This window comes from Berghia stephanieae, chromosome 10 (genome assembly GCF_034508935.2).
Source record: "Berghia stephanieae isolate SIO BIC M18660-M18661 chromosome 10, UCSD_Bste_1.3, whole genome shotgun sequence".
Classification (NCBI taxonomy): domain Eukaryota; kingdom Metazoa; phylum Mollusca; class Gastropoda; order Nudibranchia; family Aeolidiidae; genus Berghia; species Berghia stephanieae.
Window position 1 is genome coordinate 18,730,374 of NC_088369.1, and position 12,663 is coordinate 18,743,036.

Sequence of the window (12,663 nt, forward strand, 5' to 3'; positions counted from 1 at the left end):
GGTAGAATGGGGAAGGAACCACATAAACCAGGGAGATGTTCTTGGGGCTTTTATGATAGGAATCATTCGTGATGTTTTCAAAGGTCTTCAAAATCGCGTTGTGTTCTTGGACGGGTGGGATATGTCGATAGCTTTGAGAAATAGAGCTTTCCACCCGAGTAATATCATCCCCAGGGATATGCTACGGACTTTGCTGGCTTTTAAATGTAAATGATGGAAGGAGAATAATGGTTAACCTGCAGCACTGTGCGGCTATGCGGTCTTCTGGTATGACTGACACTCGCTTTAGGAAGGTCCTAAGTTCGAACCTCGCTCGACAGAAAGGCGAGTCCTTGGGAAAAGGCCCTTTACTCACATTCTCTCACCGTATCCGGGTGTAATTTGATTGAGAACCTGGCCGTTAACAGCAGGTTTGTCTCTGTCGGAAAAAAAGAGTTGTAATATCGCCTAACAGGCGTCCTGTCCTGTCTTGTTCTACTTGTTACATGTTTGCTGTTGGCCTGGGATCCCCTGTAAAGCCCTTTGAGCACATTAAATGGATATCGCTCTATATAAAAGCTCAAGATTGGTTTGTTTCTTTTTTAAAGAGATTATCTACGACTCAATCAGGTGTTTCAGTTCTCTACTTTCTACTATTTGAATTTACGTTGTAGTGGAGTATAAATATAATTTCTATACGTTTTAGTGGAGTATAAATATAATTTCTATACGTTTTAGTGGAGTATAATTATAATTTCTATACGTTTTAGTGGAGTATAAATACAATTTCTATACGTTGTAGTGGAGTATAAATACAATTTCTATACGTTGTAGTGGAGTATAAATATAATTTCTATACGTTTTAGTGGAGTATAAATATAATTTCTATACGTTGTAGTGGAGTATAAATATAATTTCTATACGTTTTAGTGGAGTATAAATATAATTTCTATACGTTGTAGTGGAGTATAAATATAATTTCTATACGTTGTAGTGGAGTATAAATATAATTTCTATACGTTGAAGTGGAGTATAAATAATATAATTTCTATACTTTATAGTGGAGTATAAATATAATTTCTATACGTAATAGTGGACTACAAATACTATTTCTATACGTTGTAGTGGAGTATAATAAATATAATTTATACAGGGAATGAGATTAGAGGAAGAGTAGCGTCCCTTGATTGGAAGTCACGAGCGGAAAAGTTATTAGAGAGAGAACGTCATGTTGGTTATGCGGCATGAGACACGTCACCGAAAGCGAGGACGAGAGAGACGCATGCGCAAAACCATTTTGACGTTTTCTCTGTAAGGTGACGTCCAACGAAAGGACGCTACTCTTCCGCTAACCTCATTCCCTATACGTTGATACGTTGTAGTGGAGTATAAATATAATTTCTATACGTTATAGTGGATTATAAATATAATTTCTATACGTTGTAGTGGAGTATTTATTTCGAGGTGTACATATATGCAGGTCTGACATCCTAACCCCAATAATGGGTCTAGTTTAACATTGTTGTAATGGACCATATTGTGCTTCATTTTTTTTTTTTTTTTGGATTACCATAACAACTATGAACCCATTAGGAATTGGATTATCAGACCTTTAAATAAATGCACGTCGGTTAAATTCTATTAGCTATGGTGGAGAATAAATACAATTGCAAACAAACAAACAAACAAACAACAAAATAGAAAAGAAAAAAAAGAAAAATAATTAAACAAAACAAGACGAAAAAAAACCCTAAAAGAGCAAATTTCTGATTTTTATTTTTATTCTTAATTCACTTTTCGGGGTCCCATTTATCCCAACATAACACACTTTTAAGACGATGAATCACATATGTTAAGGTAAATTTGGTGTCTTTACTATTATTATTATTATTATTATTATTATTATTATTATTATTATTATTATTATTATTATTATTATTATTATTATTATTAAATTATTATTATTAATATTAATATTATTATTATCATTATTATGATGATGATTATTATCATTATTATTATATTATTATTATTATTATTATTATTATTATTATTATTATTATTGGAAGGAGTATGTTTTGATGTTTTTAAGGATTATATGCCGTTTTTAATACTTTTTGGTCATTTCAGCGCCAATAAAAAGAAAGAAAATGGGGTAGTAAAAAAATCTAGATTTAAATTAAAATGCTCACGAGAAAAAGGTAAGACAAAGGGGAATATAGTTACGATTCCAAGAGCACACCATCAATGTAATTAGTTTGAGATCACCTAAAAGTCTTATCCAGACACACGAAGAGGAACACACTCAAATGTTTACAAATCATAACATATTCAGACCAACACATTGTTGTTGTTAGGCTTTTAATTGTTTTACGACGCTTGCAACACATTTACTAAATGATTTAGGCCATATCAGCGCCGGTAAAAAGGAAAAAATGGGATAGTGAAAAGTTCTAGAATTACAATTAAAGTACCCAAGAAAAGGTAAGACAAAGGGGAACTGGCTCAAGCATGGAACAGGTGAAGATTCCAAGAGCACCCCATCAAAGTCCTTAGTTTGAGATCACCCAAATGTCTCACCCAGATACAAGCACAGATCCCAACTAGAGGAATACACTCAAATGTTTACAAATCATATATGATATGTAAACAAAACAATACAGTTCATAACAGAGAGATGATCTACAAGACAAAAAATATCTTCTCCCAAAACTCTAACTGTACATTTGACTACTTCCCTCCCAGCTAGGGTATCCGGCCAGGGCCAGGACAAAACCAAGTAATCTCATCAAAGACAAAGACAGAAAGCATGTTGGAAAACAGATATAGGGGGATAGATGACACAGTAAGTACCTCCCTGCCCACTATGAGAGGTCAGGAACCCCACCCAGAAACCAACAGATTCAGTTCATAAAGGAGAGATGATTTGCAATACCAAAAAAATATCTCCCAAAACAAACACTAAATATTTGACTGTTTCCCTCTCAGCCAAGGACTCCGGCAAAATCCAGGTCAAAACCAAGTTATCCTATTCCAAGACCAACAGACAGCAACTCAGAAATCAGATATGTGACCCTTCGCCTCAAAACGGTATTAAGTCGGGTTGGTTAAGATGTTGAAAGTTGAATTTATAGCAAGAAATATCAGACTTGTGTTGAGTTTGTACGTTTTATTGAGGAGAATGGATACCATATTTTAGAGTGCTAATGCCAACAATTTAAATTTTTGACCAGTTTAACATTTAATTCAGATTTTAAGCATCTGGTTCGTTCCGACATAATACCGTTTTGAGACGTTGGGTCACATATTGTGGGAAGACGACACAGCTAGTGACCTCCTGCCCACCACAGGTGGTCAAATAACGACACCCAGTTGGAATGAGTAAAGAAGGCTTAACTAAAAATAAACAAAAGAAAATCCCTTTATTGAGCAACAAACGATAACCACGTCATGAATGAAGGTCGTCTGAAGTCTGAAGAAATAAGACTCGTTTCCGAGGCGACCAAAAGAGATAGGCAGAGCCACCGCGCACGACCCACTTTCTCTGCTGGGCTTAGTTCTGCGCACAGACGACCGTTCGAACCAACTCTCTCTCTCTCTCTCTCTCTCTCTCTCTCTCTCTCTCTCTCTCTCTCTCTCTCTCTCTCTTCTCTCTCGTGTCTATTAGTTGTTCGCCCATATATATATATATATATATATATATATATATATATATATATATATATATATATATATATATATATATATATATATATCTCTCTTCGCAGTCTTTTATAGTTCATTTCCCCCTCTATCTTTCATTTAGTTATGCCGGACCAAAAAAGAAATCAAATGGAAAGAAGAAGAGGGGGTGGGGGGGGGAGGAGGAGGAGGCGGAGAAAGTAAGGAGGCAAGTGATATTTCAATATTTTCACTTCATAACGGTAATACAGTCATTGCCGATTAATTTGATGATGAAAAAATGACTGATGCAACTTTGATTAATACCGTGATTAAATGAATGGTTAGAATTTTGGAGGGGGGTATCTGATGATGATGATGATGATGATGATGATGATGATGATGATGATGATGGTGATGATGATGATGATGGTGATGAGGTGAAGGGGAGGTTGATGAAAAGGAGGAGATGAGAAGGAGAATTGTATTGATGGTGTTAAATATGGTAACTTACAATTTCTAGCAAGATGATGTTGATGTTGATTGAGAGGTGAGCTTTTTTTAAGAATTAAGATAAATAGAGAGAGACGCCAATTTTAAATTTGGCTCACAGGAGTTTCAGACACCACTCGTAGGAATTTCAATGCCGAAAGAGGAATTTCCGCACACAAGAAAAAGGAATTGGAATGGTATTTGGCATTGTGTTTACAATATGTATAGTTCTAAATAGATAACTGATTAGAATTATACTATGATACATAAACACATTGCCAAATACAATCCCAAAGTTTCCTTATTTCAAATGAAGTAAAGCACCAAAATCAAATGGTAGAGATTGTAGTACTGGTGGTAGTGAGGATGACGTGGTGTTGGTGGTTGTAGAAATAGTGGTAGTGATGATGAAGATGTGATAGTGGTTGTTGTTGTAGTAGTAGTGGTAGTAATGATGATGTGGTGGTGGTGGTGGTTGTAGTAGCAGTGGTAGTGATGATGTGGTGGTGGTGGTAGTGATGAAGAAGAGGTGGTGGTTGTAGTAGTGGTGGTAGTGATGATGTGGTAGTGATGATGATGTGGTAGCTGTTGTAGTAGTATTAGTGGTAGTGATGATGATGTGGTGGTTGTAGTAGTAGTGGTCGTGATGATGTGGTGGTTGTAGTAGTAGTGGTAGTGATGATGTGGTGGTAGTGGTTGTAGGAGTAGTGTTAGTAATGATGTGGTGGTAGTGGTTGTAGTAGTAGTTGTAATGATGATGTGGTGGTGGTGCTTGTCGTAGTAGTGGTAATGATGATGTGGTGGTGATGGTTGTAGTAGTAGTGGTAATGATGTGGTGGTGGTGGTTGTAGTAGTAGTGGTAGTGATGATGTGGTGGTGGTGGTTGTAGTAGTAGTGGTAGTGATGATGATGTGCTAGTGGTGGTTGTAATAGTAGTGGTAGTTGCAGTGATGATGATGTAGTGGTGGTGGTTGTTGTAGTAGTAGTGGTAGTGATGATGTGGTGTTGGTGGTAGTTGTAGTAGTAGTGGTAGTGATGATGATGTGGTGGTGGTGATTGTAGTAGTAGTGGTAGTGATGATGATGTGGCGGTGGTGGGGTAGTAGTAGTGGTAGTGATAATGTGGTGTCGTGGTTGTAGTAGTAGAGGTAGTGATGATGATGTGGTGGTGGTGGTTGTAGTAGTGATGATGATGTGGTGGTGGTGGTTGTAATAGTGATGGTAGTTGTGGTAGTGGTATTGATGATGATGTGGTGGTGGTTGTAGTAGTAGTGGTAGTGATGATGATGATGTGGTGGTGGTTGCAATAGTAGTGGTAGTGATGATGGTTATAATTCTAGTGGCAGTGATGATGATGTGGTGGTTGGAAGGGGGGGGGGCTGTCCTTGGAAGAATTTGACCTCACCGAAATTTGACGGCAGTTGCTCCAGACCAGAGTTTTTTCAGGTGAAACCGGAGTTTTGGCATCACTGAATAAACTATCAATGACAATTTCATTTTGATGTGTACAAGTACAAGATCATCCGGTTTTGTTTTGACTCAAGGCAACAGTTCAAGGTTTCGCTCGACGGCAGATGATGGCTTAGATGACACTATAGTTTTTAAATTACCTTTAAATTATTTTTCAATTGCTAAATTAGATTTTAAAGATACACACAACAAACATCATGGTGGGATTGGCAATCACAATGAATATATATCCATGAACAGAAATAACAAACGACGCGATAAATTCATTGTATCAACAGGTAATCCAGCGTAACTGTGGTGTGTAATGTGTAGACACAAACTTTGTTGACAATCAAATTGGTCGCGGGGTTTTAAATTTTAAGCCCAGCAGAGAACTCGCGCAATTCGGTTGGACAGGCCCGATACTATTTTTAGAAGGCCCTGCTCGTTTCCGTCTGTGAATATCTAAAATTAGAAATCAGTTGGGAGTTATCGGTCGTGTTGAAGGGTATTCCATGCATCTACGTAATATTAGAAGGCTGGTTATTTACCAAAGCGAAACGCTGGTGGAAGACATAGAGAGTCGGGACTGTCGTTGCCGTCGTCAGCACCACGCTTCACCTGCAGAGAGAAAAAAGATGATGATGATGATGATATAATATAATAATAATAATAATAATAATAATAATAATAATAATAATAATAATAATAATAAAATAAAAAGAAAAGAAGAAGAAGAAGAAGAAGAAGAAGAAGATAAGAATGAAGAAATAATAAAATAATAACAATAAAATAACAATAATATAATAATAATAATAATAATAAATAATAATAATAATAATAATAATAATAATAATAATAATATAATAAAATAATAATAATAATAATAATAATAATAATAATATAGATAATAATAATTAATAATAATAATAATGAATAATAAATAATAATAATAATAAATAATAATAATAATAATAATAACGATAATAATAATAATAATAATAATAATAATAATAATAATATAATAATAATAATAATAATAATTATAATAATAATAATAATAATAATAATAATAATAACGATAGCGATAATAATAATAATAATATTAATAATAATAATAATAATATTAATAATAATAATAATAATAATAATAATAATAATAATAATAATAATAATATATAATAATAATAATAATAATAATAATAATAATAATAATAATAATAATAACGATAGCGATAATAATAATAATAATAATATTAATAATAATAATAATAATAATATTAATAATGATAATAATAATAATAATAATAATAATAATAATAATAATAATAATAATAACGATAGCGATAATAATAATAACGATAGCGATAATAATAATAACGATAGCGATAATATTCATAATAATAATATTAATAATAATAATAATAATAATAATATAATAATAATAATAATATCTTTTTCTAAACTTCAATTTTAACGTTCTGTATCCTGCAGACAGAGCCCATAAACTCTCTTTCTGTGACTAGAAAAGTTAAAACGTTTGCTTTTGCTACTTCGAGAAATGTGGCTCTCCGCTCAAAACGTTTTATATCGGCGTGAACCAGATACTGATAAGGGCTTTTAACGTGAAAATGGCTCTGGAACTCAATAAGAAAGAGTGACGTCAACTTCATACTTTTTTTGCCAGACACTGACCGTAGCCATCGTTATGTTATAGATAGTTCGAAGATGACGTCACTCAGGCCTTTGTTATTGTTTTTGCCATCCGCGTTTGTGAGTTGTTCTCACTAAGCTGTATTAACCAGACTATAAAAGTTCATGGTTACACAGAGTGTGTGTGTTGGTCCGTTATACTTCCGGATGGCAATGTTGTGAACTCCTTGGCCAAGCGCATTCTATCTATAGCCTGATACTGAAATCCAAAAGGACTGGCAGTTTGACGTCATTTTGGTTTTTGCACCTCCTAGTGAGTTGTCGTTAGTAGAGTTCATGGAAACAAGTTATTCCATTGGTTGAACTATTGAATAAAACTCACGATTTGTTTTCTTTTGTGGCCAAAGACTGGCATTTTGACGTCATTTTTTTTTTGGGTCAGTGTCAGGTTATAAGTTAACGATGGCTACGCTGTCACTGACCAACAAATGACGTCAAAATGCCAGTCTTTGGCCACAAAAGAAAACAAACCATGAGTTGTATTCAATAGTTCAACCAATGGGATCACTTGTTTCCTTGAGCACTACTAACGACAACTCACTATATGCTGCACAAACCTAAAAACATGATGTCAAACTGTAGGTCCTAGATGGTTCCTGTGTCAGGCTAGAGAAAGAACGAAGATGGCGTCACTCTGGTCTTTGTTATTGTTTTTTGTCATTCGTGTTTATGAGTAATTCTCACTTAACTATAATATCCAGACTATAAAAGTTCAAGGTTACACATAGTTTTGTGTGTTGGTCCGTTATACTTCCGGATGGCAATGTTGTGAACTTCTTAGCCAAGCGCATACTATCTATTGGATATTATCCCGACGTAATACCGTTTTGACATGGTGGGTCATATGTGACCCACCGTCTCAAAGCGGTATTATGTCGGGATCCACTCGGTGAGGGAAATTGAATTCATATCCACAAATATCAAACTTGGGTTTAATTGCTGTACGTTATGCTGGAGTATAAAGACTATTTCTTGCTTTACAAAAACTTCTAAAGTCCAATTTCTCATCATTCTATCTCTAAATTCACTTTCTGGGGTCTGAATCATCCCGACATAATACCGTTTTGAGACGGAGGGTCACATATGCGATGTATATATATATATGCAGGTCTGACAGCCGAACCGACATATGGGCCTAGTTTAACATTGTTGTCATGGACAATAAATGTTGCATCATTTATTTATTTTTTTTAGATTTCCAATACAACAATGAGCCCATAAGGAATTGGGTTATCAGACCTACAAATAAGTGCACGTTGGTCATATGTAATATATGTAAACCTTTACGCTTACGACAATACGTGAAATCAATGACAATACTCTTCAACAGTCGTACGTCACTTCCTTCATAATGACGCATGGTAACTTAGTAACACTGGCTTAAACTATCGGAACAATGGCGGACGCCCGTATGAAATATTTCTCCGGCTAGCATAAAAGCGTATCCAAAGAGGGGAAAAAACATAAATTTGATCATGTTTTGACTTTTACACATTCTGATCACAAGGCATATGAAAAGTTCTAGCCAGCATGAAGAATAAAAAGTAATGATTTTCTTTGTTTAGAACCAAGATGGCCGTCGGTGCCGGGCGGCGTGACATCAGCCTACTGAATTCAATTGAAAACATGGGTAAGTGTTTTAAATTCAATTCTAAACTTAACAGGTGTTCAGTGCAGGGCCTCTAAAATGATGGGAGTAATATGCTCGCGATTTTTAGATAACGGCCAGATATTATTTTTACACCTGAGTACGGTGAGAGAATGCGAGTAAAGAGCCTTTTCCAAGGACTCAACTATGCACCGAGCAAGGCTCTAACCCAGGACCTTCCGATCCGAAAGCGAGTGTCATACCACTAGACCACTTAGCCACACATTTAATTCATAAACATGGATGGCCAAAAAAAAAAAAAAAAAGAAAAAAGCCCTGAGTGACGTCAACTCCGTTCTATCTATTACCATCAGGGATGCCACTTTTCCGGTTTTAGCCGAAAATCCGTTGTTTTTTTTACCACCAGCCGGTTTTAATCCGGAACCTCCGGTTTTTGTCCGTCGTCACTATTTTAAAAAAAAATATTTTTAAGAAGAAGAAAAAAATCGCGATCGAGATTTTAGCCGGAACTTTTTCGCCGGGTGAAGAATCTGGGCTGTCACCGCCGGTCGAATATTTGGGCACCTAAATCGTAGTTTATCTCCGCCCATCCCCATCACAATTCCTCCTTTAAAGAAAAAAAATTTTTGATAAATAAACAGTGATTTTGAGAATTTCTCAGAAATTTTCCGCTGAATTTGCCGTGTCAAGCATTCCCCTCAAAACCACAAAATCACCATTATGTCTTATGTCATATTTTGACACCTGTGCAATAGTCTCGTGAAATTTAGTGACGGTCCCGTTTTTATGACGTCGGGCCAGACTGAATGGCACCAGATGTCACAATTGACACAGACGACCAGTGGTGTACTTTGATTAGCTAGTTGATGGTTGAAGGGGAAGGGGAGGGACAACTATCTCTCTCTCTCTCTCTCTCTCTCTCTCTCTCTCTCTCTCTCTCTCTCTCTCTCTCTCTCTCTCTCTCTCTCTCTCTCGCTCTCTTTCGCAACCATCCATTAAATCATCTGGTTATACAGAGATAATACATTAGAATAAAGCAATTGGTAATTGGCTTAGTTTATTATTCTTTCTTTTTACCTTTTGACTATGGCTTTAAATTTGTGAGATTCTTGGGTTGTATTTATAAGCTGAATAACCACTAGGTTTCGGTAAAAAAATAAAAGATATTGTAGCCTGCTTTTTAAAGTAAAAATCAAAACAAAAACACTTTCTGGCCTTTTATTTGAATAACATTGTAGGCTTTTAACATGTGGAAAGGTCAATTCATTAAATGTTTACAAAAAGTAAATTTATGTTTAATGATAAGAATGGACTTATACTAGTAATAAGTAATATATTACATAATACCAATACAAAACTATGTTCCTGTTATTTTTACACTTTGCTTGCGTTTGACCGATAGACGGAGACATTTTCCTCCTTTTTGATAAATTGCTATTATCCTGGAATAAAAAACACTCACCAAAACCACTACAACCACCACATCATCATCCCTACCACCACTACTACTACTACTACAACCACCATCACATCATCATCTCTAAGACCACTACTACTACTACTACTACTACTACTACTACTACTACTACTACTACTACTACTACTACTACTACAATCACCACCACATCATCACCCCTACCACCACTACCACATCATCCCTACCACCACTCCTACTACAACCACCACCACACCATCATCCCTAGCACCACTACTACTACAAATAACACCACATCATCCGTACCACCACTACTACTACAACTACCACTACATCATCATTCCTACCACAGCTACTACAACCACCACCACACAATCATCCATACGACCAGTACTACTATAATCATTACCACATCATCCCTACCACCACTACTACTACAACCACCACCACATCATCATCCCTACTACAACCACCAAATGTAATAACACTTTCAAATTTTGAAATTCTCTGAGTCGTGTCAAATTGCTGCGAGACAAATTTTGGATCGCATCTCAGTGAATTTGAGTGAAGTTCAAATTTATAGGTTATGGTTGCATGGGTGGGTCATGATCTTCACAATGAAAAATGTACTCCTTTTATGTGACCAGTCATTCTCACCCCTGATAGCTATTGAGATTAATTTGTCTATATTTTGTTTTCAACACCTTATTTTATCAATTTGTTAACTGTTAACTGTTAATTTCTTTTGTGTGTTATTTGCTCTCAATTGCAATAATAAGTACTGAAACAATATTCCAAATTTGATATTTTTCAAATCCCTACAAAGCCCTTGACGTTGATTTGTATCTCGTCCGCGCAAGTTTTCAGGCTTTTTTAAACTTGTCTGGTGGCATCCCTGTACCATAAATGATATGAGTTTACTCACTAGTCCTACACGCCTGATCAATCATACCACCACAGAAAATGATGTGAAACCTTTAACGTTTTTTTAGGGAGGCCTTCCGAAAGTTCCTACATCCCCAGTATTCTTTTTTTTAAATAATTTTCTAGTAGGGGGTTTGCGAGGGGGGGGAACTTTTTTATTAAAACCCCAAATCCCCTACTAGAACATAAAAAAAGAATACTGGGGATGTAGGAGCTTTCGGAAGGCCTCCCTTTTTTTAAAACTATAAATTCGTTTACGAGCATTTAAGTCACACAGCCATAATACTGTTTTGATACGATAAGTCACAAATATAAATCACGATTTTTTTTTTTGAAAGTCTGTACTTACCATCTTGATGGGCTGGTCATTGGTCAGTCCGTGCGTCCGGTCATTGGTCAGTCCGCGTCCCCTGGAATCGACTGAGATGACACCGCCATCAGACCAAAGCGCCATGGACATGGTCATCAAAACCACAAAGATAATTCCATAGCTAGACTTTTTGGTTGTCATTTTTTGGGTTCTTTGCGAGATCACTTATTGAGAACCAACGGACTGGGCGATTGTTTCAACGAATAGTCTGTGTCATGATCCTTACTGTGCGTTTAAATAGTATAGCTCACTGTATATTTCTGAACGCCAATCATAAGTGCCAACACACTATACTTGTATAGAAAATATGCGCTTGGCTAAGAAGTTCACAACATTGCCATCCGGAAGCATAACGTACCAACAAACAAAGCTTTGTGTAACCTTAAACGTTTATAGTTTGGTTAATACAGTTTAGTAAGATTAACTCATAAACGCGGATGGCAAAAACGAATAACAAAGGCCTGTGTGACGTCATCGTCGTTCTATCTATAACCTTAAATAGTCGGATCTATAGGATTAGGTGAGAAGTAATCACTCCACTTTATATTCGTTCAATGAACCAATCAGAGGATGGAGTGCGTAATATGACGGAGTGTTTTGACGGAGTCACCGATGCGTCACTTGCACGTATGAGGTCTGAACAGAGTGGATTCGCATTCTATCCACTTTCGGCGCTTCAAGAGACTACAGCCCCCAGAGCATGATCACACATGGTGGATTCCATTACACGAAAGACGGGGAGAACAACGGGTAACTCTTATGTTTAAAATTGGATTCAGTAGTCTGATGTCACAGCGGCGATCTTGGTTCTAAACAAAGAAAATCATTACTTTTTATTCTTCAAGCTGGCTAGAACTTTTCGTATGCCTTGTGATCAGAATGTGTAAAAGTCAAAACATGATCCAATTTATGGGGGGGTTTTTCCCCTCTAGATACGCTTTTATGCTCGCCGGGAAAATATTTCATACGGGCGTCCGCCATTGTTCCGATAGTTTAGAGCAAGTGTTACTAAGTTACCATGCGTCATTAGCAA

General features: G+C 36.0%; 1 protein-coding gene and 1 long non-coding RNA gene across 2 annotated transcripts in view; one reads left to right on the plus strand and one right to left on the minus strand.

Annotated features, from left to right (window-relative positions):
• LOC144980758 (NXPE family member 1-like) overlaps positions 1–557 on the plus strand; it is a 24,791-nt gene extending 24,234 nt beyond the window's left edge. The window contains exon 9 of the mRNA XM_078928535.1: positions 1–557. This exon is cut by the window's left edge and continues 562 nt beyond it. Within this exon, the coding sequence (XP_078784661.1) occupies positions 1–214 (214 nt within the window). The 3' untranslated portion in view covers positions 215–557.
• A 4,893-nt stretch (positions 558–5,450) lies between these two features.
• Positions 5,451–12,117, minus strand: LOC144980759 (uncharacterized). The gene is made up of 2 exons (XR_013646952.1): positions 11,610–12,117; positions 5,451–6,200 (listed from the first exon to the last, which is right to left on the minus strand). It is a non-coding gene; the product is annotated as an uncharacterized LOC144980759 (long non-coding RNA).
• Positions 12,118–12,663: the final 546 nt, after the last annotated feature.